General features: G+C 49.9%; 1 protein-coding gene across 11 annotated transcripts in view; it reads left to right on the forward strand.

Annotated features, from left to right (window-relative positions):
- The window catches only part of FAM193B (family with sequence similarity 193 member B), a 31,991-nt gene extending 7,718 nt beyond the window's left edge, over positions 1-24,273 (forward strand). For 3 of the 11 annotated variants that reach the window (XM_025866896.2, XM_025866902.2, XM_025866905.2), the window contains 9 exons: positions 6,475-6,717; positions 7,528-7,756; positions 8,960-9,347; positions 12,488-12,689; positions 13,604-13,843; positions 19,898-20,918; positions 21,068-21,143; positions 21,961-22,058; positions 23,891-24,273. In XM_025866896.2, the coding sequence (XP_025722681.1) occupies positions 6,475-6,717; positions 7,528-7,756; positions 8,960-9,347; positions 12,488-12,689; positions 13,604-13,843; positions 19,898-20,918; positions 21,068-21,143; positions 21,961-22,057 (2,496 nt within the window). In that variant the 3' untranslated portion in view covers position 22,058; positions 23,891-24,273. Of the gene's footprint in view, positions 1-6,474; positions 6,718-7,527; positions 7,757-8,959; positions 9,348-12,487; positions 12,690-13,603; positions 13,844-19,897; positions 20,919-21,067; positions 21,144-21,960; positions 22,059-23,890 lie in introns of those variants that run through there. The other 8 variants (XM_025866898.2, XM_025866900.2, XM_025866899.2 and 5 more) reach the window with 6 other exon arrangements.
- Positions 24,274-25,860: the final 1,587 nt, after the last annotated feature.

Consider the following 25,860-nt stretch of genomic DNA (forward strand, 5'->3'; position numbering starts at 1 on the left):
GGCAAGGTGTATCGGAGGAGCAGTATGGATAGAACCTAAGATTGTCAGGTGTTACACATGGAAATGAAGCATGGAGAGGTCAACTGGGGCCAAGTCATGAAACACAGGAGCCAGAAGGTGTCCTGGTAGTGAGCTCAACCAGAAAGGAGCCAGATTAAAGAGAGAACAAGGTAGGAAGAGGAGCTAAAGGAAGGAGATCCTCAAACTGGTTAAGTACGTGAGAAGGCACATAATAAGCTTACATGAACTAGAGAAGCCTATTGTCCTGGTTGGATGGTTATTTTAATTTGTATATTATTTTGTTACATTAATTTTAATTGTGTGTTATTTTAAATTTGTGTTCCTACCTGATTCTCCAAAATGAGGCGTCTAGGAGTTGGGAGCATTGACAACCCCATGCATGAACCTGCCTGGTTTAAGCATGTGTTCTTAAGGCAGGGATTCTATATTGTTTGATGTTACCCAGCACCTAACACAATGAGAATGGTCTCTGAGCATGTTCATTGAATGAGGAAATGAATGGGTGGATGGAAGAGTAAGTGGCAATGACTGGGCTGATGAGTTTTGCTAGGCTAGGGATTAATCATTTTTCTATGCTTCTAGAAGGGAATTTTGGCTGCTTCTGTTGTCCTGTTTGCCTTGGTGACAGGGAGGCTCTTGGAGTTGGGTGCCTTGAGAATAGAGTGCTCTAATGGGGTCATTTCAGAATAGAATTTGGAAGCTGTTGCAGGGCCACTGGTTAGATACAGCGTATGTCTTGGGGGAATCCTCTACAAACATACATACTGTTGGGATTAAAAGGAATCCATGAGAGGAATAAGAGCAAGTTTAGTGCTGGATATTAGATCCAGCTTCAGAGCAGACCTTGATAGATGCCTGGTCTAGTGACCTGGATTATTCCCCAGCAGTTCCCAAATTGTGGACAGAAAGGTGAGATGGAAAATTTATTCATGCCCCTGAAGAGCTGTCCAGATATGCCATGAACTGTATCATTGTTAACAATCACTGTTGCTAATTGTGTACCCTCCAGGTGACAGGCACCATTAGAGGCTTTACATTAGCAGTTCTCAAAGTGTTTGGTCTGAGGCCCTGTTATACTCCTAAAAATTACTGAGGACCCCAAAGAGCTTTCTTTTGTTGGTTTTATCTGTTGATATTTACCAAATTAAGTATTAAAACTGAGAAAGCTTAAAAATGTTTTGTTGACTGATTCATTTAAGAATAACAGTATTAAGCCTATCATGTTAACATGAATAATTTTTTAATGAAAATACATTTTCCAAAAAAAAATAGAATCTCATTTTCATTTTTGCAGATTTCTTTGGCTTAATAAAAAGAAGCTGATGCTCATATATGTTTTTGTATCCCATCTGTTGCAGTACATTGTTTTGAAGTATATTTTTCAAAAATCTAGCCCCAAACAGATAATGTAGTTGGAAAAGGGAGGAGTATTTTCATAGCCTTTCCAGGTGATTGCTGATATTCTTTGCAATATGGAATCTGAGACTATATCAGTGAAGTCTTTGTACTCATTTACATTAAAAATCTGTTGGTTTATCTAGCACTTTGAATGGATTTTTTTTTACCAATGCATGATTCTAAAACATCATGCTTTGCTCATTTGGAAAATAGGTTCACTGAGTTATGCAGCTCTTCCAAATGTTTTTCCATTTCATTTTACAGTATTAAAAGACTACATTTGTTAATATCACCACCATTTTCACCAGAAAAGTCTTTAAGTATTGGGAAGCTGTTAAGTTCATGATGATGGATACAAAATTCTAATTTTCAAATTTCCAAAATTCTGATTTTTGCCTGAAAGCTTGAATTTTGTCATTGGCCACAAATAAAAAGTTGTTTTCCTTGAAGTGACGGGCTCATTTTGTTCATTTTTTGAGAAAATGTCTGGCAGTTTCCAAGTCTGAATAACCAGTTTGTCAGTCATTCTTTTGAGTAAAAATGATGTTCCATGAGAAAAACTGGCTTCCTTTTCCTTTGATTTTAACTACTCTTATCCAGGAAAATCTAGAATACTGTAGCATGTTTCTCAGGCCAAGACAGAAAAGTCTTGGGCCTGGTCAGGTGAGGGAGCAGAGATAATGATTTTAATGACTGCACATGCCAGTCCCCTGGGCTGGGAGTGGCCACAGTCTAGGGTTCACCTGGCTCCTTGACTGCCCTGGGGATGTGCATGCTAAAACATGGATCCCCTGTGTGAGTAACCCCTCACTCTCAGAGATGCTGGTTTTGCCTAGAATGAAGCAGAATTTAATCTTGGAGCTTTTTTGAGCAGATCCTAAATCTAGAAAACCCTAGAATCTTTCCTTGCTCTTTCCCCCATCTTATACTTAGGACTAGACTTTTATCTGGAGAGGCTCTGAAATTTAAATTGAAGTGAGAAGGAGTAATTGTTGCCCAGGGCTGCTGGGTTTAAGGATCAGTTCCCTAGGCTTTGTGATGAAGAAAAATGGTTTGGTATTTCATTCATTCGATAAACATTTATTGTTCATGTTCCTGTGTGGGAATACCGTGCCTGATGTTAAAAATGCCAGTTGAGAATAGCTAGTTGAAAGCCTGAGTTGACTTCAGGGCATAAGGGATCATGATTGCCAGGAATTTGAAAAATGGCAGGAGATTGCAGTCAAAGGGAATTCTGAACCAAGAGCTTTTCTCTGCCAAAGCAAAAATTTGCAGAAATAGTGGTAGTACTGACTGAATATAACATCTCCAGGTCTCGGGATTCTCACCACCCTCTGTCAGTAAAAATGAAAATGTCAGAGAAAAAAGTCCCCGGGCCCCACCAGGGGCAGACACCAAGACTTAGGATTAAAACAGCTTTGGGAGTAGCCCCAAGAATTGTGGCCCAGAAAGAGCTCAGGTATACCAAACTCAGGACAGTGAATAACTAGATTCCAATGTAGCTTTTTATTAAGAACAGAATGGCCAAAGGGCATAGGTAATAGATTGTCTACTGCATGGAACCCTTGGGCTAAGTTTTGCATCTCTAATGTCACTTAATTCTTTGAGCAACCTTATGCAGTGTAGGTAGTATCATCCCGGCTTCAGTTAGGACCTAATTAGCTTGCCAGGCCCTGTTTTTTCTCCCTTTAACTGGAAAGACAGCCTGTCCTGTAAATTTGCTTCCATTGATGGCTAATCTCATTTATTATGTGGACCAGTTTGGCTCTAGGAAGAGCCACATTATTTCCATGAATGAGGCCATCTCATTGTAATCCCCAAGGAACATGATCTTCCACTCTTCCACACTTAAGATTGGAACCATCCAGGTGAAGGTCCAGGGTAGGGAGATGGCCTTTCTCTGTGAGAAGCAAAAATTTGAAAATTTCAAGCAGTGTCTTGCTAAGCTGTACTGCCATAGTGATACTTAACAAATCTGATTTAGCCACTATGTGCCCAGCTGATCCCATGCCCTGTGCTACACTGTGAGAGATCCAGAGAAGAATCAGACCTGATGCTTGCCCTCTAGGAGTGCAGCGTAATAGAAGGGACAGGAAATGCAGGTAAATAAATAAAGTGGAAGGCACAGATGCTGTAAGCAAGGCATAATGTGCCATGGAGATATAGGGAGGGGAGAGGAATTACAAGAGGGACTCCCTGGGAAAGCTTGGATGAGGTTGGGTTTAAGCCCTGCCCAGCTACTTATTGGTAAACTTGGGAAGGAAGGGGTTTGAAGCAGAGGATCCCCATTAGCAAAGGCATGAGGTAGGGATAGGAGAGTACAGAGAATATTTGGGGAACTTAAAGAATGACTTTATGGGGTAGAGGGCGGAGATCAAGATGTCTAAAAGTCACCTTAAATTCATTCCACATGAAAGATGGTTGCATTCTTACAAAATATAGTGACCGTATTTTCTATATTTTTCAAGCCTAGTCCTGATTTTAAATGTTTTCCATCACTCCCATCATATTCATAATTAGTAACATATGTTGAGGCAACGTATTACGGGCCTGGCACTGGACTAGGTGCTTTGTCCATTCCATGTTCACAGCCAACCCTACAAGGTAGAACTTAATCCCATTTTACAGATGAAGAGACAGAGACTAGAACTTGCCCAGCATCCTATAGCTGGTAAGTGGTGGAGGCCCAAGATGAGTGCCAAAGCCAATGTCATTTCCACTGTACCCGGTGCCTCCCACAAGCACTTTAGCACCAGGTACAAATCACACTGATCACATGTTCAACTTATAAAGAATTCTGTATATGCTTTTAAAAGAAAAAAAAAACACTTATTGAACATTGCCATATATGTTATACACTTGATATTTTGGTTGTGCCAAAACTATATATACTGTACATCACAGGCCATACAAAGAATTTCAGAATAATTTTACTCAGACAAGATTTTCCTCTTATGTAGTAACTTTAGAACCTAATACCCGAATGAAATGAAACTCTGCTGTAGCAAAACTACACGTCCTGGTGTTTTCCTTAAGAATATGGTCACCATCAGCACAGGGAAAGGGACTTGGATGTTGGCCTCATCTCCTCCCTCTGGAGTTACTATGGCACCTTATAGCTATGAAAAGTTTCCTGGGTACACTTCTCAAAAAGGCCTCCTTGACTTCTCTGAATACCATCCTTCTCCATCAATCTCCCACCCTTTCCATGAGATACCACCAGTGGGTTAGAAGCTCTATCCTTTTACAGTTGCAGTTAAGCAGCTGCCTTGTCCAACTGAAACGTTCCCTTGACAGAAACCTTTTAGGCAGTATCTTACATAGGTTCCACATATAGGATTTCTCTCTCTCTGGTTTTTTCTTTTCCAGTGTTCTTGTTCTTCCCCAGATGTTTCATTATGCTTCTGGTACTATTTGGTTCCTTTCTTTTTCTAGAAACCAGAGACCCAGGTCAGTGTAATTGTAACATTACAGATTTAAGGATACCCTGATGCCAATTTATTGTGAGAAGGTGATTTTATTCGAGAAAGATGATGGCATTTATTTTCATGGTAGGATGAGGATGGTACCCTTATTCCTTTGCTTAGGCCTCTGCAAACATCTGTTACCTAGTGGTGGGTAAGTTTGGAAGGTCTATCAGTTAATACAACTATTGCATGTAACAAACCACCCCAAAACTTAGTGGCTAAAACAACACTATTTATTATTTCTCATGAGTCTCTGGGTTGACTGGGCGTTTCTGTCGATCGGGGCCGGCTTGGCTGATCTTAGCTGGGCTCACTCATGTATGTGATCCACTGGCCCATCAGCGAGGAAGACTCAGATTTCTCCACACGTCTCTCACATCCCTCCAGCAGCTAGCCTGGTCATGCTCTCATGGCAGGCAGAGGTGCAAGAGCGAGCAAGCCCAGCCATGCAAAGAAGCAAGTAGAAATGCATACATAACTTTTCAAGCTTATGCTGGCATCAAATTTGCTAACATCCCATTGGCCAAAGAAAGTGACATGACCAACCCCAGTGTCAGAGAGGGTTCTACGAAGTTACAGAATAGCCCTGGAAGCGGTGGCATTCGTGGTATAGTGGTGAGCATAGCTGCCTTCCGAAGCTGCAGAATGTAGGAAAGCCACGAATTGGGGTCATTAAATGTAATCAGTCTCCCAATCAGTACCCCTCAATATGACATAAAAACCTGTAGTCTTATATTTCTTTGTCATTTGTCCTAGAAGGAAAAAAAAAGTCCAAGTAATAATTACTGGGTATTGGGCCTATGCTTTGAGCATGCACGGGGCTAGGCACTTTCCCTGTTTATGCACTGAGTCTCGTATCAACTCTGCAAGGTAGGTAGGAAGTCAGAGCTCAGGAAGTCAAATAACTTGCTCAAGGTCACCCAGCTAATGTGTGCTCAGGCTGGCATTAGAATGTGGGTCAGTCTGACCCCCAAAGCCCAGGTCTTTTCACCATACCTCACTGCCTCTCAGAAGCACCAGGGTCTGTTTTACCCTTTCTCCAACTCAGTTTTCTATTGAATTAATGCTTTCTGATGAATTATGCAAACCCCTCCACCAAAATGCTGCTGTGATCCTAATGGAATTGTGCGGCTTTCAGGAAAGCCACGCGCGTTCTCCCAAACTCAACATTAACTGGAAGGATCTCCCCAACCCCCAGGTGGGGATTGGTCTGTGGACTGCACAGACCGCTCAAGAATTGTGGCCTCTCCCAGACATATCAGAGAAGGAAGGGGACCTTCCTTTAACCTTTGTAGGGCATTTGAGCATGAGCTTTGAAGTCAACCAGAGTTCAACTCCTAATTCAGCCACTCACTAGCTCTATAACCTTGGGCAAGTTGCTTAACTTCTCGAAATCTGTTCCTTCGTCTTAAAAAATAAAACAAAGTAACACCTAGTTTGCAGAGCTATTACAAGGACTAAAATTATGTATAGAAAGTGCCTAACCCAGTGCCTGGCATATAATAAGTGAAGTTATTAGTATGGTTAATATTATTTCTAAGCAGAGCCTTTCCCCTCCTGGGAAACCCTGTTTCTGTCTGTTGGACAGGTTCCCCCCACCTCCACCCAGTCTGTGCAGACTTGCTGCCTGCTATGTCATCGGGAACGCAAAGGCTGGGAAGAAGGCCCTTCCCAAAACGGACTGGTGTTGCAGGGTGAGAAGCTGCCCCCTGACTTCATGCCAAAGCTTGTCAAGAATCTCCTAGGCGAGATGCCTCTATGGGTCTGCCAGAGTTGCCGAAAGAGCATGGAGGAAGATGAAAGGCAGACAGGTCGAGAGCATGCAGTGGCGGTAGGTAACGGCTGAGAAGGGGGTCCCTGAATGCAGGTGGGCTGCCTGCCCAGAGAGATCAGGCTGTTGAGCTGTTCCTTCCCTGCCCTCTCAGGTGGCACTCCTCCGGCAGCCCCTGCACCCAGGCACTGAGTGGCTGCTGGGCTGTATCCACACAGCAGTAGTGGCTTGGGTTCACACTCGGGGCAAGAACGGAGAGGCTGCAGGCAGCCCCCTTCCCCCTGAGGAGAGCCTGTGCAGTGTGAGTGCCTGTTTATAGGTGTTGTCGATGGAGATTCTGCCCCTTCTGTGTCACTGTGCTGCCTTCAGCCCTGTGACAGCTTAAAAGCCAACCAGTATGTGACGGATGGCAAAGGTTGGTTTGAGGGTCGACCATGTGCCTCAGTTAGAAGGAGCCATCTAAGTGGCATCTCCTGAATCACAGCAGTCAGACTTTCCTTGGTTCTCATTCCCCTCCAGCCCCTCTTTTACCCCAGGATCATGTCAGCTTCAGGACTTTTGACTTAAAGACCCTTCCTTTCCTTGGCAGCTCTCAGGACTCCCCAGAGGCCCACAGCTGACAGGCAGTCTGTATCTCTACCAGATTCTCTCTCACCAGTGTCCACACACTTCACTTCACTGGGAGCATCACTGCTCCTCCCGGCAAAGGCCTGACCCATGTCTGCCCGTGCACCTGGAGTTGTGAGAATTGTACTTTGGCCATGGCACAGGGCCTGGAGGAGGAGGTGCTCCTGAGTAAGCTACGGCAGCAGCGGGTCGGCTCTCATGTTTGCTGTTTTACCATGAGCCTTTTTCTTCCCCCTTCTCCAGATCTCCTTGTCACACACATCCTGCAAATCACAGTCTTGTGGGGGTGACTCTCATTCCTCTTCGTCCTCCTCTTCATCGTCCTCGTCCTCCTCCTCCTGCCATGGGAACTCGGGGGACTGGGACCCCAGCTCCTTCCTGTCAGCACATAAGCTTTCGGGCCTCTGGAACTCTCCGCACTCCAGTGGGGCCGTGCCGGGTAGCTCACTCGGGAGTCCTCCTACCATCCCTGGTGAGTCTCTGAGCTCGGGGGAGAGCCAGGCCACGTAAATGTAGAGAGCTATGTTTTTCTAACCACTTCGATAGACAAATCAGGTCATTTATTAAAATAAGTACAAGAGGAACTGTTCTGATGGAAGCAGGGGTACCTAGCCCTTGGCTGTCTCCATGGCGCTCCTTTCCCCAGAGCTCTGAAGTTGAAAAATATGGTCATTGACTCTGATAGCTTTCCCTTCAGATTCAGGAGGGGATGTGGTAAACACCGGCTGAACAGAAAGTGGAGTCTGGGAGTGTCCTTAGGACACTCAGCCACCTGAGTGCTCCTTTGGACATAGCCACCTAACACCTGACCCCTGCAGCAGCACAGAGGACACGGGTGCTTTGTCTTCCTAAGCCGCCTTTTCTTCACCTAAGGGCACGTATAAAAAGCACAAGAAGTTGGTGGCACAAACTGCTAGGATTATTAGCGAAGTTCACAGCTATATAAGCTGCCTTTATACCCTGCATTAACCCTTAGATACCCAAAGAAAAAGTCTTAAGTTATTGAGGTACTATGTAAATACTCATTACTGTCTGTTTCTAAATTGAGGGCTTGAGATGAGTATAACACTCTTATGTTAACTATACTGGAATTAAAATACATAAGAAGAATAAAAAATTGAGGGCCTGAGTTCTCCAAAGGGGTGCTGCTCCCCTTTATGAGAATTGTGAGAGTTGAGTAGAATTCCATTTATTTTGATGTATAAGCCAAAGAGGACTCATCAGAGCCTTTTCCCACTTCTCTGATATCTGGGGCCACCTGGGAGTCTGGCGTACCCTGGCTGCCTCAGTCCTCATGGCCCAGAGGCAGAGCTTTGGCCTGCTGCTCCACTGGCTTCTATAGACCCTTTTCTGGGCCTGAGGAATGCCTACAAGCACGCAAGTCCTAGAGAGACCCCAAGACACAGAGCACATATCCCCTGTTTGTGCCACAGCAGAGGTGTTGTGGCCTTCCATGGGACGGGCATTCCTGGGTCCTTCTCTCAGATCTGGGCTCCTCAAGTCTGTCCAGCCAAGTGGCTCCCTGCAGGGAAAACTCTCCAGCCCGAGGCACTGCTAGACTTGGTCCACAGTGCTAAGGTTCCCTCTGATCACAGTAAGCAGGATGTTGTGACAGTGAGCCTGGGCTTCCCAGGGTCTTGGCTCTCACTCTGACCCCCTTCTTCACCATCCACAGGTGAGGTTTTCTCTCTCTCGGAGCACCACCGGCACTCAGACCTCACTGCTCCACCCAACAGCCCCACCGGCCACCACCCCCAGCCAGCATCGCTGAGCCCATCTCAGCCCGGATCCTTCGGCTCACCACCCCACCCGCACCTGCTGCCTGCTACCCCGGCAGCGCCTTTCCCTGCCCAGGCTTCAGAATGCCCTGTTGCCACTGCTGCCGCCCCCCACACCCCAGGGGCATGTCAGACCCCCCACCTGCCCTCCACCAGCATGCCGCTCCTGAAGATGCCTCCACCATTCTCGGGGTGCAGCCACCCCTGTAGCGGGCACTGCAGCGGGCACTGCAGCGGGCCTCTCCTCCCACCTCCCAGCTCTCAGCAACTCCCTAGCACTCACAGGTAAGTAAGTGGCATGAGGGGCATACTCCCTGCTAACTTCAACCTTGAGTTCGAAGAAACTTTACAAACCATACCTTTGCGGGGGAAATTAAAGGGGAGACTCTAGGGGCGCCAGAGTGGCTCAGTCAGTTGCGCGTCCAACTCTTGGTTTCTGCTTGGGTCATGATCTCGGGGTCCCAGGATGGAGCCCCACATCAGGCTCTGTGTTGAGCACAGAGTCTGCTTAAGAGTCTCTCTCTCCCTCTGCCTCTCCCCCCACTCACGCTCTCTCTCCTCTGTAGGATAGGTAAGTAAATCTTAGAAAATAAAAAAAGGGTAGACGCAATCTTTTGTATAGTTTTTACGATCATAAAAGAAGTGTTTTATTGTTTTTTAAAAAACTTGGAAAAATTCAGAGATGTCTAATGAAGAAAAAATTTCATGATCTAAAGATAAACTTTTTTTTAAAGATTTTATTTATTTATTTGAGAGAGAGAATGAGAGAGAGAAAGAGAGAGCACATGAGAGGGGGGAGGGTCAGAGGGAGAAGCACTCCCCGCCAAGCAGGGAGCCCGATGCGGGACTCGATCCCGGGACTCCAGGATCATGACCTGAGCCGAAGGCAGTCGCTTAACCAACTGAGCCACCCAGATGCCCTGATAAACTTTTTTTTTTTTTTAAGATTTATTTATTTATTTTGAGAGCGAGAGAGCACATGTGCGCAAGCAAGGTGAGGGGCAGAGGGAGAGAGAAAAAATCCCCAGGCAAACTCCCCGCTGAGCGCGGAGCCCAATACAGGACTCAGTTTCACAACCCTGAGATCACGACCTGAGCCAAAATCAGTTCGTTGCTTAACTGACTGAGCCACCCACGTGCCCCTAACGATAAACTTCTAACACTGCAGTATATTTTGTTTCTGATGTTTCTGTATATAAATTAGGTCCACGTTTATACATTCTTGTGGTAGTTATTTTTTAACATTATATATCATTTCCTCAGTTAAAATTCTTCAAAAAACTTTCAAGTGACTGCAAAATATCTTATTGTATACCTCTAGCATAAATTTATTTTATCATTCCCATATTCCTGGACATTGGGGCATTTCTAGTTTTTGTTTTTAAGATTTTATTTATTTGACAGAGAGCGTGTGAGCACAAGTAGGCAGAGTGGCAGGCAGAGGGAGAAGCAGGCTCCCTGCTCAGCAGGGAGCCCCGATGCAGAGCTTGATCCCAGGACCCTGAGATCATGACCTGAGCTGAAGGCAGACACTTAACCGACTGAGCCACCCAGGAGCCCCCAGGCATTTCTAGTTTTTAGCCACTAAAAACAAGTCTGTAATAAACATCCTTGCACCCAAATCTGTATTTGAGTCTGGAATTATGGGTTTAAGGATTCCCTGAAGTAACTCTAATATGAACTGAGGAAGTTTATATTAATGTAGATGTGGAAGATAAAATTCTTTGGAGAAGATAAATGTGCATTTTTGTATTATAAATCAGATCTGTGTTTAGTATGCATTTGTATTTTCTTATTCTAAAATCCCACCACCCTAATACCACCACTGTTGGCAGTTTTCCCTGCAGGTCTTTCCCACCCAGTGGTGGTGGTGTCTATGAAGTTTACAGTTTTTCGTTGTCCTCTTTCACTCAGCATTCATTGGTTCCTATGTGGTCTTCTGGGCCTCAGCTGAAGGCTAAAGAATATTCTCCATAGTGTACTTCACTGTTTTCCAGTTGGTGATGATTTAAGTCATTCCAGTATTTTAACACTGTAAATAATCTCTCTAAAGATGTCTTTGCCTAAAGCTTTTTCACTTTTGGGTTTTTACTCCTTGGAATAGATCCCTCAGAATGAAAAAAGTTTAAAGGATGTCAGGATGTCTTTTTGAAAAGGATTCTTAATACACATGAAAAATTGCTTTTCAAAGGGCTCTCCAAATTGATGTAACCACCAATATTAGGATGCTAGTTTCTTCATATTCTCCGGAGCAGTGGGTATTTTAATTTTGCTAATGTGGGTGAAGAATGGTCAATTTGGATTAAGCTTCTCTGAGTACCACTGGTAATGGTTCCTGCCCCTCCTTTTCTACTCCTTGCTCAACAGCCAAGCCTCTTCACTCCCCCTCATCCTGCCCTTTCTCCCAGCTCCCACCCCATGTCCCCAGCCTCAGGGCACTCCAGCTTCTGGCCAACCCAGTGCTCTTGCTCTTCTGGCTCCAGTTACGGGACTTTGTGGGCCCAAGTCTTTTCTTACTTGGGAAAATAAGCTATATCATGTGATGCCCCCAGTGCTTCCTAAAGTCCAGAGGCAAAGCAGTACAATGGGAGAGCATGAGCTTTGCACACAGGCACAGGCTGAGTCCTAGATACTCCTTGGCAAAGCAGTTCAGCACTCTGACCCTTAAGTTACTTCCAGTGGAGGATGGGGATAGCAACATCTGTTTTGCAGGACTTGGGAGACGCTTAGAAATGATATGCTAAATAGAGTACCAGACCCAAACAGTTAAGTAGTTCTTAGAGTCTGGCCCACAAAGCATATTTACTTTTCTAACTTTAAGGCCCCACACTAAGGCAGCTCAACACATGGGGGCAGACTCAGTCTAAGAACCTTAGAGGATGAAATTGACCTCATCAGCCTCCTTCGGATGCTCCAGGAGAGCCATCAGCCCACTAAACTGTTCGGATACCTGCTTATTGAGCACCTGCTGTATACACTGTTGTTATGCTGCCCACTGGGACCCAAAAATAGAATTAACAGTCCCTGCCTTTAGGGAATGCACAGTCTGGTCACAGAAACAGGTGGGCAAACAGACCGTCAAAGTAAAGTGTGATCTCCAGTAGGATAGGGAGGTATACACACCCGCTCTGTGACCCTCCTTCCGAGTCCAGGAGGGTCACACAGTGGGTACGGGCATGGGAGACATGAGGTTCCTACCTTTCCAGAATAATGCCATTGAGCTGGGCCCTGAGGGACAGTGACCATGTTGGCCCTGCTCTTGTGAGAGGCACCGATATGGTGTGACTGCCTTGGCCTTTATGGGGTGAGGCAGATGAAGGGTAGTCCGCGCAGCAGTGGCCATCAGAAGCAGTGCGTCCCCAGGCTCCTGCTGCAGCCTGCTCCTGTCCTCCCTCACCTGTGGGCTTGTCTCTCTCCCACATCAGCAGGGACCCTGGGTGCAAGGGGCACAGGTTTACGCACAGCGGCCTGGCCTGCCAGCTCCCCCAGCCCTGCGAGGCAGATGAGGGCCTGGGTGAGGAAGAGGACAGCAGCTCAGAGCGCAGCTCCTGCACCTCCTCCTCCGCTCACCAGAGAGATGGGAAGTTCTGTGACTGCTGCTACTGTGAGTTCTTCGGCCACAATGCGGTGAGTGAGCCTGCCCAGGCCAGAGAGGGCTGGGGGCCAGTTAAGGTGAGCCAAAGGAGCACCTGCTCTCCCCAGAGACCCCACCCCCCATGGGTATAGTAACCACACCGGGACCCTCTGAGTCCTCACAGCCTGTGTTCACTCGCTTGATCCTTACAGCACGCTTGTGAGGTAGGGATTTTTAAACACCTTGCTACCTTTGCTCTTTTCATGGTTTCTCCTTAAGATTGACTTTTTTTCCTTAGGCAAAAGGAAAGGAAATGGCAGAGAGAAAGCTATGATTCTGATGAGCATGCATACGTGTGTAATCACAGAGAAGCGAACACTTGTGCGTGATGAAGGCACAGTGGAAGCAGAGGCTCTCGGTCCCCCAAGCGTGAGCCAGCGAGGGACGGGCCGTGAGCACAGACGGCACCAGGCAGGAGGCTCAGGGCAGAGTACATGCTGTCTCTGGACAGAAGGCGAAAGCAGCTCAGAAGTCTCATAAAGTGAAGAGGAAAGGGCCGCCGGCTAGGGTAGAGCAGTTGAGGACAGAAGAAATGAACGTAATTACATTGTTAGTCACCTTTAAGCTAAGGGTTATTATTCTCATTTTAGAGATGACAAAATCGAGGCACACAGAGACTCAGTGACCTGCCCAAGGTCATACAGCTTACAAGTGACAAAGCCCGGGCTCAAACCTGCTTTCCTGGCTCCCGAGTCAGTGTGCTCACAATGCTGTTACGTATCTCCCACTCCCTCCGCCCACAGCTGCCTCAGCTCTGGGCCTGGCCGAGGCTGAAGCCACTCGGCCTTTGTGGCTATGGTAGGAAGAACGGTTGTCTGGCTTCTCACCACACGTTCGGTGCCAGCGGGTGGGAGTGCTCCGGGCTTCCCAGGCCCAGGGTGTAACGTCAGCACCTCCCCTCCCCCAGCCACCCGCTGCCCCGACGAGTCGGAATTACACAGAGATCCGCGAGAAGCTCCGCTCGAGGCTGACCAGGCGGAAAGAGGAGCTGCCCGTGAAGGGGGGCGCCCTGGGCGGGATCCCTGGGGAGCCCGCCGTGGACCACCGGGATGTGGATGAGCTGCTGGAATTCATCAACAGCACGGAGCCCAAAGTCCCCAACAGCGCCAGGGCCGCCAAGCGGGCCCGGCACAAGCTGAAAAAGAAGGTGGGTGTGGGGGGGGAGCCTAGCTCTACCGCCTCTCCTCCCTGAGGAATCTCTTGCCCCAACCCCCCAAGACTTGTGGGGCATGAACAGTGCTGGCTGCCAGAAGCCTTGGCACAGCTCACTGCTATGGGAAGGTCTGAATGCTTTTGGGAGGCATCAGGGTCAGGGAGCCTGGGGCCAGTGATTGGAGGAAAGACGAGTCCTGGCCTCAGAAGCTGCTTGCTGGATTCCTCAAGGCACAGGACTTGCTTCAGTCAGTCAGTCATTTATTCATTCAGCAAACACTTCTGCAAATACTGAGAGCCAAAGCATGATGCAGTTAAGTTCTTACCCTGGAGAAGTTCAGTCCAGTGGAGAGACTGACACAAAACCGGACGAGCTCATTAGCATGTGACAAGCCCTGGGATGAGGAAAGCCCCCATCCTGCCTGGGCACGCTGGAAATGGCTCACCAAGAGGCTGACTTGAGAGCTGAGTGGCAGGGAATGAGTTCAGTTTCATCAGGAGAGTTGTTCTGGCAGCAGGCATAGCACATTCACAGCGGTTTGGGGTAGCCGAAGCTCAAATAGAGGAGAGGCAGGACAGCTAGTAGAGGTCCCGCTGAAGACTTTTGACTTGATCCTATAGCTGAGGGGGAGTCACTGCAGGGCTTTTATCAAATCTGCATGCCACCATGACTTTGGCAATATAGAAGGTGGCCTGGAGGGGTGAAACTCCCAGAGGGGATACTGAGGCCCAGGGAAAGCTGATTGATAGTGGGTCTGGAGCAAGGGAAGCAGACATGACTGGCTTTGGCGATCTGGTTGTGGAACAGAGATGAAGAAGTCAGGGATATCTTCCAGGTGTTTGCTTGGGTGACTGGCAGGATGGTGTGCCCTTCACCGAGCAAGGATGGGATTGGCAGAAGACAACAGAATTCAGTTGGGGAGCATTGACTCAGAGATTCTCAGGAGACCTCCAAGTGGAGATGGTGGTGTGGGGCTGGGAGTTGCCAGCTTGGAAATATAATTGAAGCCATGGGAATGACCCAGCCCATGAGCTGAGTGAGCTCCTCAGAGGGCTGAGGAGATAACCCAGTGAGCTATTCCTGGGCAGCCCTGCTCCCAGGCAAGCCCCAGGGCTTGGCAGCTCGTCCCCCGCCACCTCCTTACCTCTTCACCTGCCTGCCCCCAGCTGCGTCTGCACAGCGCCACACTTGGGAGCCCAGCAGCGGAAGAGTTGGGTTTGACAACCAGCTAGCTCCAGGTCCTGGGTGGTCAAACAGCCCTGGTGCTCTGGAAAGCAGCAGCAATTCTACATCTTTTTCCAGCCCAAAGGACAAACCAGGACCCTTTCCCTGAAGCCTGAAGTAGTGAGCCAAGGGGTCCCATTGCTGCCTTCAGAAAGTGGTCAGCACTTTCTTTCTCCCATCCAGTGTTGCCTGACCAGAAGTGTACAGTGGGCAACAGCGGTCTCTTTAGCCTTCCCTGGCTTCTTAAGTTAGTTCCCAGCGAGCAGGCACACTTTGAAGTTCCCAGGCCTGGTGTGCTTTCCATAAAATCTGTGCCCACACATCCCTACCCCTTTGCTGGTAATGCCAGTAACAACTCTTCTCTCCCCTCCTTTTCCTCCTGGCAACTTCCTTCAGACTTCCTCAGGTAACTCCTTCCACGGTACTGCCAACTGTACCTCGCACATCTCTCTCAGCTGCCATTTCGCACACTCCATGCACTCATTCAGAAACTTGCTGCACAGCTTCAGTCTGCCCAGTCCAGTCTGGAGGCCAGAGTACAACACAGCACCAGACAGTTGCAAGGTCATGTGATAGGCAGTCATGGTCATTATCTGTTTATGCATCAGCCTCCTCTCCAGTGTCCTTCCTCTACCTCTCAGACTTAACCACAGTCTGGCTGTCCACCAAAAACATAGCTTCCCCTGGGAGCCATCCAGTGGAGACTGCTCATTCTCTCCCACCTCAGGAGACCAATAAAGCTGAGTATCTTTCTGCTCCCTTACACCATTTCCAGACCGTGACTGTCTGTCCCTCATGTACTAAACCCTACTCCTTTGAAACTGACCCTGGCTCTGTCACCTGAAGTCTCCTGGCCACTCTTCTTCATCCACTGAAGGCTGTCACCTGCCCCTTTCTCTTCTTCCCAGGCCATAGAGATCCCCTGACGATAATTCACTCACTGTCTTACCAATAGTCTCAATTCCTTGCCCTGTTGCCCTTCCATTTACATCCACTCAGAAAAATCGCAGCCCTGGGTTTGACCCCTCCCTGCCTCTCCCCTTCCACACCTCTAGGAAAGCGCTGGATCACATCTATCTGTGGCACCCAGGCCGCGTGATCTCCCTCTTGCCTGAGCCCTCACATTGCCTAGCAGGCCTCTAGTCTACTCGTTCTTCATCACTTCTGTTCACCACAGACCCTTTGTCAGACCTCCAGATTCTTCTCAAATCCCCACGCTCTCCCCACCCCACTTTTCTTACTTGTCAGATGAGCTCACTTCCTGTATCAACAAGGGAAAAAAAGCCAGTGAACAGGCACTCCCTCAAACATCTTACCATTCCACCTGCAGACTTTCTTCTTGTCATGAGGGAAGAGTTACCCCTTCTGCTTAAGGCTGTGCAGTTCTTTCCTGCTGCCTCAGTCTTAAGCTCGGCTTCCTGCTCTGGCTCTGGCCTCTCCTGGGCTGGCTCCCGTCAGCCTTTCACTGTGCCCACTTATACTATCTTTTGAAAGCAAACTGCCTTGAGTCTACAGCCTCTCTCCCTCGCCTCATCTCTCCTCCCATCACAGCCAGATTTCTTGAAAACTTGTCTGCATTCACTGTCTTTCCTGTTAGCTCATTGCAAACTGTTTTCCTCTCCCTCCCCTCCACAGAACCATCAGTGACATCTTTGTTGCTAAATCATACCCTCCTGTCCCATCTTCTCTGTCCACTAGGCAATATCTCACATTTTGTATTGGTTTTCCTTTACAAACATGTTCTCTTTGGCTCCCCTGTCCTCGGCCAGGTGGGCAAGGGGAAGAACAATGGGAATGCCGTGTTCTCTAGATTTCTCACCTTCTCCGACTTCTATCTCCTTCGTGGACTCCTCTTCCTTTCCTCTGACCCTCCCGGAACCTCAAGGCCCACTCCCTGACAAAGAGAAGCTGTCTAGATAGTGTTGTTCCTGGTTCACTAGGTTCTACCTCTTTCCTCCCTGCACTTCACATTGACAACTCCTGCTGCTATGGGGCACCTCCTCACAAATGCCCCACTGGTACTCAGACTGAGCACATCCAAAACTGAGCTTGTTCTCTTTCTCCAAGGAGGCCTGCTCTTCCTTCTCCATTGTCTGTCTAGTTAATGGCACCACCATCCACCCAGTTGCCTGAACCAGAACCCAGGGTGCCATCCTGGGAGGAATGCGTCGTGGTGATCGAGAGCAGCGAGCCTTGGAATCGGACCTCAGTTTGAAACCTGGCTCTGCCACACTTGCTGGATGACCTTGGGCAAATCACTTCAGCTCTAAGCCTCAGTTTCTTCATCCACAACATGAGAATAACAGTAGAACCTAACTCAGATGGTTACGGGAATGAAACAAAGTGATGCACAGAAAGGCTCAACAGAGTGCACTTGGTCAGGGAAGCGGCAGCCACGCCAGGGGTCGTCAGTATTGTTCTTGTGGCTCATCCCATCTCCCCACCTGTCCCTGAGTCCTGGCCATGAGACCTCCCAAAGAGCTCAAACCATCCGCTTCTCTCCACTCTACTACTGCTACTGAAAAAGCCGTCAATGGCCAAACATTGCCCTCAGCATCAAGCCCAGACTTGAACCTGGCCTGCAGGGCTCTTCAGCCCCTGCTTAGCTTGCCAGCTTCATCTCTCCGTCTCTCCTCCCTGGCCTTCCTGCCTGCCACTCCCCACCACTCCTAAAAGAAACCTGGGCCCCAGCTCTCCCTGTGAATGTTTGCATTCCCTAAAGATTATATGTGCGCATTCCCCAGTCACTTGCTCTTCCTTCTGCCTAAAAAGTGCTAGTCTCACTCTCCAGGATGATCCCAGTCACCCTCCAGTGCCCAGTGAGCTACTGCCACCTCTGGGAAGCACCTCTGATGGCCCAGTCTGAGTTCCCAGAGCATCTTGTGCTTTCTTCCCTGTAGTTCTTGTCACTGTCACTCAGAATTAAACAGCCTGTTTGCATGTCCGTTTCCCCCAGCAGACCCAAGTCCGCAAGCAGACTTCTCATGCACAGCTGAATCCCCCAGAGCCCAGCCCAGTGCCTTATGGTCACTGGTCAGGAAGTGCTCGTCGAACAGGACTGAAAGACCTAGAAACCGCAGATCACACCTGAGTGTGCTGTCCCAACTCTGCCACTTTCTAGCCGTGTAACCTTGGGCCAGTTCCCTATTTGTGCCAAAGTCAGGTGTCCTCGTCTGCACATTGAGGATAATGGCGCAACAAGGGCAGTTGTGAGGATTAAAAGAGACAACGTGTGGGAAGGATCCGGCTCGTGGCACATAACAGAAAGCCTGTGTTCTGTGCTCTCCTCTCACTACCAAATCACACGTGGTTCCATGTCATTCCCTCTAACTCTTTGTTTTCAGACTTCTTTGTTTAGCGGCAGAACTCTTTTTTTTGCAATTGAAGTCCTGCATGGAACCTCCATTCCTAACAGAAAAAAGCTGTGCTGGTACAGGGGAGGAGTGATGTGAAAGGCCTTCCAGTCCTTCTTTCATCCCCATGGCCTCAGAGCTCTCCCGATGGCCTTGACCTCCATGGCACAAGGCTGGAAACCCTGCCCCAGATCGAGCTGCTTCCCCACTTGAGCACCACAGTGCCAAGTCACAGCCTTGTCAGCACCTGGGGAAAGGGACACGTGCCCTCTCAGGTGTCCTCCGGGCAACACTGGGAGGTATAGGTAGGCAGTTTTTCTCCCAAATACACCAAGGGGGACGACGGTAAGGTTCAGAGTAAGTGATTTGTCCAAGGTCCCGCGGTGGTGGTCCTAGCCCATCGCAGAGCCCTACTGGGGCACAGGGTCACCCTCTTTAAGTTGACTCTAAGGTGGTGGCATGCCCTCTTTTTCTCTCCCCAGTTTCCTTTTCCTGTTTCTCTCCCTACATTCCCAAATCAGCTAGAAATACGTGAAATGGTGGAAGTCATCCAACCCCTGGCCCAGCACCACCATCTCCCTCCCATGGGCTTTTGACATCTGTCTCTCATCTCCCTCTAAAGGCCTCCTTGGTCTGCAGGTGTGTGGAGGTTGGGCAGAGGGATGGAGTGACTCAGAGCCCACAGACTTCACTTTCATTCTCCAGAACCAGGTCTGTTAACACTGACTGACAGAGTCCAGCCCCCCAGTTCTCACCTGGGCAGAGGGGCTGCTTTTATATCTTGCTGGAGGGCCCCACATAGCTGTCCACTGGGCATGCTTTAGGCATGGCCTTGATTACTTGAGGCAGCTGAGTGGTGAGTGGCTTTTATACAGAATTTCTCCCTCTTCCATAGCACCCGTACACAGTTCCTGCCACCCAGAGTAGTCTGACCTACTGCGGTGGTCTCACAGCTTCGTCTCACTTCTTGAAAGGCCTCCCATGATGTCACAGCTTTTTTTCCCCTACTACCAGCAGAATTGGAGAGAATGCCTCTGTAGCAGCCATCTCCTTCGCTTTGCATCCCCACTTTGGTCTTCACCTCAGAATTTTTGTCTGCCTTTTGCAGATGAGTCCACTGAGACTCAGCCAATGAATGAATTGCTTAAGTTCAGGCCTGGAAGGCAAGGTGCAATTAGCTGCATTCCTATCCCTTTGAGTCCTAGTGGGTCTTAGGCCCTAGGACTCACACTGGGACTCTGAGTGAACAAGCTATAAAAACCTATCCTCTGTGGGTCTGTCTCCATCCCCAGAACATGCATCTGATTGCATTTCATCCTCACTCCTGCAGGGTGGGTGAGCAGGCCTGAATGGCCAAGGTCCTGCCTCTAGCCAGTTAGCTGTAAAGCGGGGCCCCAGGCTGATGTGTCAGGTGTCACATTGTGCCTGGCACTTGCCAGGCCCTAGCTGAAACTGCTGCTTATATTGACAGGAAAAGGAGAAGGCCCACTTGGCAGCAGAAGCTTTAAAGCAGGTGAATCGTAGTGTTTCTGGAAGCCGGGAGCCAAGGCCTGCCAGGGAGAGGCTCTTGGAGTGGCCTGACCGGGAGCTGGATCGGGTCAACAGCTTCCTGAGCAGCCGTCTGCAAGAGATCAAGAACACTGTCAAGGACTCTATCCGTGCCAGCTTCAGTGTGTGTGAGCTCAACATGGACAGCAATGGATTCTCTAAGGAGGGGGCTGCTGAGCCAGAGTCCCAGCGCCTATCCCCCTCAAACCTCAATGGCTCCTCAGAGCAACGGCCTGACATTAACCTTGACCTGTCCCCTTTGACTTTGGGGTCCTCTCAGAACCACACGCTACGAGTTCCAGGTGAGCCAGCCCCACCGTGGACAGAAATGAGAGGCTCTCACCCACCATGGACAGAGGTGAGGGGGCCCCCTCCCGGTATCATCCCTGAGAATGGGCTAGTGAGGAGACTCAACGCCGTGCCCAACCTTTCCCGGGTGATCTGGGTCAAGACACCCAAGCCAGGCCACCCTAGCCCTGAGGAGCCAAGCCCAAAGGAGGTTCCCAGTTGCAAGCAGGAGCTGCCCGAGCCTGTGGCCTCAAGTGGGAAGCCGCGGAAGGGCAAGAGACAGGGCAGTCAGGCCAAGAAGAACGAGGCAAGCCCAGCCCCCCGGTCCCCAGCCAATCTCGAGGCTCCCAGTGCCAAGGGCCAGACCCCCAGCTCCAAGCAGCCAGGCAAGGCCCCAGAGCCTCCCAAAGTGGGCAGCTGTGCAGAGGCTGGAGAGGGGAGCCGGGGGAGCCAGCCGGGAGCAGGCTGGGCTGGTAGCCCCAAAGCCGACGAGAAGGGCAGCTCCTGGCGAAACTGGCCAGGTGAGGCCAAAGCACGGCCTCTGGAGCAGGAGTCCATGCAGCCCCCAGGCCCAGCAAGGCCACAGAGCTTGCCGCAGGGCAAGGGTCGCAGCCGCCGGAGCCGCAACAAGCAGGAGAAGACGGCCGCTTCCCTGGGTGAGTGCACCAGGAACTGAGTGGTTAGCCCCCCACCCCGCCAGGCCACAGGGTGGAGGGTAGTCCTCGGTGTGGGCAGTGCTGCCCCAAGAGCATGACCCCAGAGGCCTCGCCGTGGGCACTGAGCCCTCCTGGCTGTGTCTTCCTAGACGATGTGTTCCTGCCCAAGGACATGGATGGGGTGGAGATGGATGAGACTGACCGGGAGGTGGAGTACTTCAAGAGGTAGGTGTGGGGATGCCTTCTTGCCCACCCTCACTCAGGCTCACCCTCAGCCTGACACCCTCAGAAGGAGAGCCTCTCCAGGCTCTCTCCCTCCAGTCTATCTGCTGGAACCCAGGTAGCCACACGGCAGGACAGGCCATCTGGGAAGGCGTAAGGGACGGGGAGAAGGAGGCACGTCAGGCCCTAAGAACCAGGGCTTTCTCCAGCTTTATTCCCTTTGTGTGTTCACTTGCACTTCCTCTGCTCTGTCTGGGCTGAGCTCTGGGCTGGAGGCAAATGAGATACAGTCTAGATGGAGAGAGAGCCATAAACACACAGTTCAGGGATAAGTGCTGTTGCAGGAGTAAGGGCATGGGGCTGCAGACCCAGCTGAGACGTAGGGGTGGGCAGCGCTCCCAGAAGAGGTGGGAACCAAGCTGAGACCTGAGGAGTAAGAACCAGTGGGCCAGGTCAAACAGGGCCTTTGTGACAGCAGAGATGGTAGGCACAGAGGTTTCAGGCTGAAAACAACACACAGTACTTAGGGGAGCAGAAGGCCACCCAGTGTAACCAGAGTAAAATACAGCATGAGGAGCCACCCTGTATCCCGAGGCAGTGTCACTCTCTTCATACGCTGTTCCCTGGGCTCGTGGGCACCCTGTCCAGAAAGCCAGCAGAGCTCTCATAACCTGCTAGACCCCAATACCCTGGAGCCAGAGGGGTTGTACAGAGCTGACTTGGTTCCTTTAGTGACCAAGACACATGGGTCTAGAAGTCGGGTCCAGCAGGGAGAGGGTACCTCTGATTGTGCTTTTCTGCTGTCTCTCAAACCTAATAGGTTCTGTTTGGATTCTGCAAAGCAAACTCGCCAGAAAGTTGCTGTGAACTGGACCAACTTCAGCCTCAAGAAAACCACTCCCAGCACAGCTCAGTGAGGTATGGAGACCCCCAAGCGTTGCATGTACTCCCTCTCCCCAAGTTCTGTCACGTTCTGTGTCCCCACCAGACCATTTCATGCTCTGGGGCATGGAGTTGGGCTAGTGGCTTGCCAGCCCTGGACCCCTGCATTCCACAGTGACAGCTATGTGCTCTGCAGACACAGGCCCCATCTCTTCTCCTATGGCCACTCACCCCTAGGCCTCTGTCCTTTCATCACTCCTTCCTGGGCCAGAGCCTCCTGGGAGCCCTCCTGTTCCTGAATCTCCATCCCTGGGCTATCTCCACCAGGCCTCTACTTCCCTTACTGGCTGCCTCTCAAGTGCTTAGGCAGCCTTAATCCCCAGAGGACTGCCCCCACCCCTGACAATATTAGCCTCAGGGTTGAATCTCACTTGCCCAGCCTGGTAGGCTACCCAGGTGCTTCCTAGCTAAAGCCATGCAAGAAATGGGTAGCCCCAAAGGACCAGTGAGAGGGCAGATGAGCTAGACCAAGGCCTCGATGAGGTCATTTAGGCATGGAGGAGTTGGTAAGTGCTCTCCCCAAACAGGAGAAGCCCCATGAAGAAATTAATAGCTAAGCTGCCTCCTGAAGAAGACACCTGGCCCCCAGCTGGGCTTGGGGCTCCTCTCCCAACCACCTACACAAGTCCTTTTGTGTGAAATACTGACATATCAGATGATGTTCTGGACTGAGAACAAGAAGACCAAGAGAAGGCACTGGGCTGAGCACCATAGTGCAGGAGAGAAGGGTGGCTTGCAGGCAGGCCTCGGTGCCAGGTTTTCAACCTAATGGCTGTGCAGTGCCCTATCATAACCCTGTGCTCTGTCCCTGGGATCAGGCCTTTTCTGGCTGGGAACCACACAACTGCCCTTAAAGCAACAGGAAACTGGGGCAGGTGAGCTGAACTCAGGGAACCCCAGGAGGATGTCCTCACCTCTCCTACCCCTTCTCTTCTCAGTGCCAGGACAGCTCCTCTCTGGGTCGGGCAGCAGACTTCCTGGACCCTCATCCGAGTTTCCTTGTCCTCTTTTGGTTTTAGGATTCCCCACCCTTGGGGCTGAGCTCCCTATGGCACCTTGGGCTGCCTGGAGTCAGGACTGTCTTTAGACTCACCTCAGCCCCTCTCTCTGAAGGGGCTAGGCTCCCTCATCTTTTGCCAAACTGAAATGTCCACACCCTCAGGAGCTTCTGCCAGGGCCAGGGCGCCCTCCTGCCCCTTTTGTCCACTTCCATAGGATCCAGGAGTTATGGGGACCCCAGGCACTTTGATTTGTTGCCTCTTCTTAGAGAAAAAGGGGCACACCCTTCCCCCAGCCAGGAAACCTCATTTGGCCATCTTCTCTCAGGGACCCCTTCTTTGGTTGAGCTCTTTCCCAAGACACGAGATGTTCCCTCCCTGCCCCACCCCACTCTTAAGGGCTCTCCATTGACCTTTCCACCCTCCTCAGAGTGGGACTGGGAGCCCGGAGAGTGTGTGAGAAAGCAGTGCAGGCGTAGATTCGGGACCTAACCTGGGCTGTGTACCTGGAGCCCGAGTGCGTACGCTGCCTCTCCCCTGCCTTTCAGCAGGAGAGCAAAGGCCAGAGGCGGGGCTCTTACACCACCCTGGCTCAGATAGATGTGTGCCAGGGGAGCTGTCCCCTGGCAGGGTCTTAACCTGAATCCTCTGCTGAAGGTAATCAAGGAAGTCTATTCAGTATTTTCAGCCCAGGGAGCAAAAATAGCAGGCAGCTGTTCCTTCCCATGGGGATCCATGGAAACCCAGAGCCAGCGCAGGGAGGCTCAGGCAAAGGCTCACTCACGGTATGGCCATGCTCTGTTTTCTCAGCCCCCTGCCGGGTCGAGCTGCTTCAGGGTGTCCTGAGACCCCAACTGCCAGCTGAAGGTCTACAGTTTCTTCCTCCACATCCCTACCCACCTGCCCAAGATCTCTCTGCTCCTCACCATCCTGGACCAACCAAAAGTTGAACGGATGCTGTGCCGTGCTGGGGCCCCTCAGGACCTCCACAGAGCCGCTTCCTGGTGCTACGCAGCCTCCTCACTCAGAGCCTGGGGGCTGGACTGGCTTGTGGGCCGGGGGCTGATGGTACTGCTGGCCCAACATTGCTCTCTTTGTGTTTGGTTTTGTTTTTGTTCTTGTTTTTCAATTCTTTACTTTTGATACTGTGAAGATCTTTCCTGCAGAAAGATAAAGCAACATTTGGACACAGAGTCAGTGTGTTGATGGTTTGCTGGTCTGGGGCAGGGGTGAGGTGAGGAATGTACTCAGAAGCATGGGATCTGCCTTGGTCATTAGCCTCACTGAGCAGATATTATGTGTCAACAGTTTGGCAGTTTTCACTTAATTCCACAACTGTTCTAAATGGGGCTGTTATCCAATTTTACAGATGAAATTAAAACTAAGACAGGAAAGTGACTTTAGTGCACTCAGTCTGGCTGAGCAGAGTTAGAGCCTAGGCCCATATAACAGCAGCATCTGTGTACTTTCTCCCGGTGGCAGGACTTTGGTATGTGACCTGGAACAGCCCCTTCCCCATGCCCTGTTTCCCCCTCTTCGAGATGGAGGAGTGAGACTCGATCTCTGTGCAGCTGCTGTGAGAAGGGGTCTGGGAAAGGCTTGAGGCCTTTACAAACTGTGCACCTTTAGCCTGGGTTATTGACATTGTCAAGGGACGTGGAGTAAATGGAGTTTCTATAAATTGGATCTGACTTTCCAGTGGGAATGACACATATAGCCTAAGTACTTGAGAGTTGCAAATAATGAACCCTTCTGTAAAGTAAAGTAAACTACCTCATTCCTATCTCTCACCCCCTGCAGATCTGGTTCATAAATTCAGATTTTAACATAATAGGTTTGCCAAAAAAAAAAAAAATGCCTCACACACGCTTGTGGTCCAACTCCTTGTTCCTCTTGTCGTTTCCTGAAACTGACACTTAACTTGAGCTTATGTGAGGAGCAGTGGAGGCTGTAGCCACACAGTCACTAAGAGGCCTTTACAGAGTGTTGGGAAGCAGGATCAGAAACCATTCCCCTGGGCGCCTGGGTGGCTCAGATGGTTAAGCATCTGCCTTTGGCTCAGGTCATGATCCCGGGATCCTAGGATCGAGTCCCGCATTGGTCTCCCTGCTCCTTGGGGAGCCTGCTTCTCCCTCTGTCTCTGCCTCTCTCTCTCTCTGTCTCTCATGAATAAATGAATAAAATCTTAAAAAAAAAAAAAAAGAAACCATTCCCTCCCTCTTCCCCCTCCTCCCAGATTGAACCCCACCATGGGCAGTCAGTGCCAGCTTCCTCTTCTAAAGAAGTTAAAAAGCATCGCCGACAGGCTCAAGGCTCACAAGTCCTGGTCCCTGGCCTTTCATAATCCCCAAGGAAGTCTGCATATGCCGCTGTGAAACCTGTCTCTGCATACATACTATCTGTGTTCCTCTCTCCCTTCAACTCTTGCACCAGGCTCCTGCCCTGCAGTTGAACTGGCATAGCTACCTAAAATTCTGCTTCATCATTCAAAAATTGCCTGTCTGATCAAGGAGCTGCTTTACCTACAGAGAAAGACCTGTGGATGGCATTCAGAGCCTTCCACGCCTGGCCTCTGCCTCCCAGCACTCCAGCCACACCAGATGACCTCAGTCTCCCTCTAGGCCTGGCACCCTCAGGTCTCCCAACTTTGGCTCACGTTTCCTTCTTCCCAGATTACCTTTCCTTCATTGTGTCCTGCTTATCCTTCACATTCCAGCTGAAAGGCCACTTTTACTAGGAAAATGTTTGCCCTGCCTTGTGGTGCTTCCAAAAGTACTACT

Source organism: Callorhinus ursinus, unplaced genomic scaffold, assembly GCF_003265705.2.
Source record: "Callorhinus ursinus isolate GAN/ISIS: 27379988/994484 unplaced genomic scaffold, GSC_fseal_2.0 scaffold3, whole genome shotgun sequence".
NCBI lineage: Eukaryota > Metazoa > Chordata > Mammalia > Carnivora > Otariidae > Callorhinus > Callorhinus ursinus.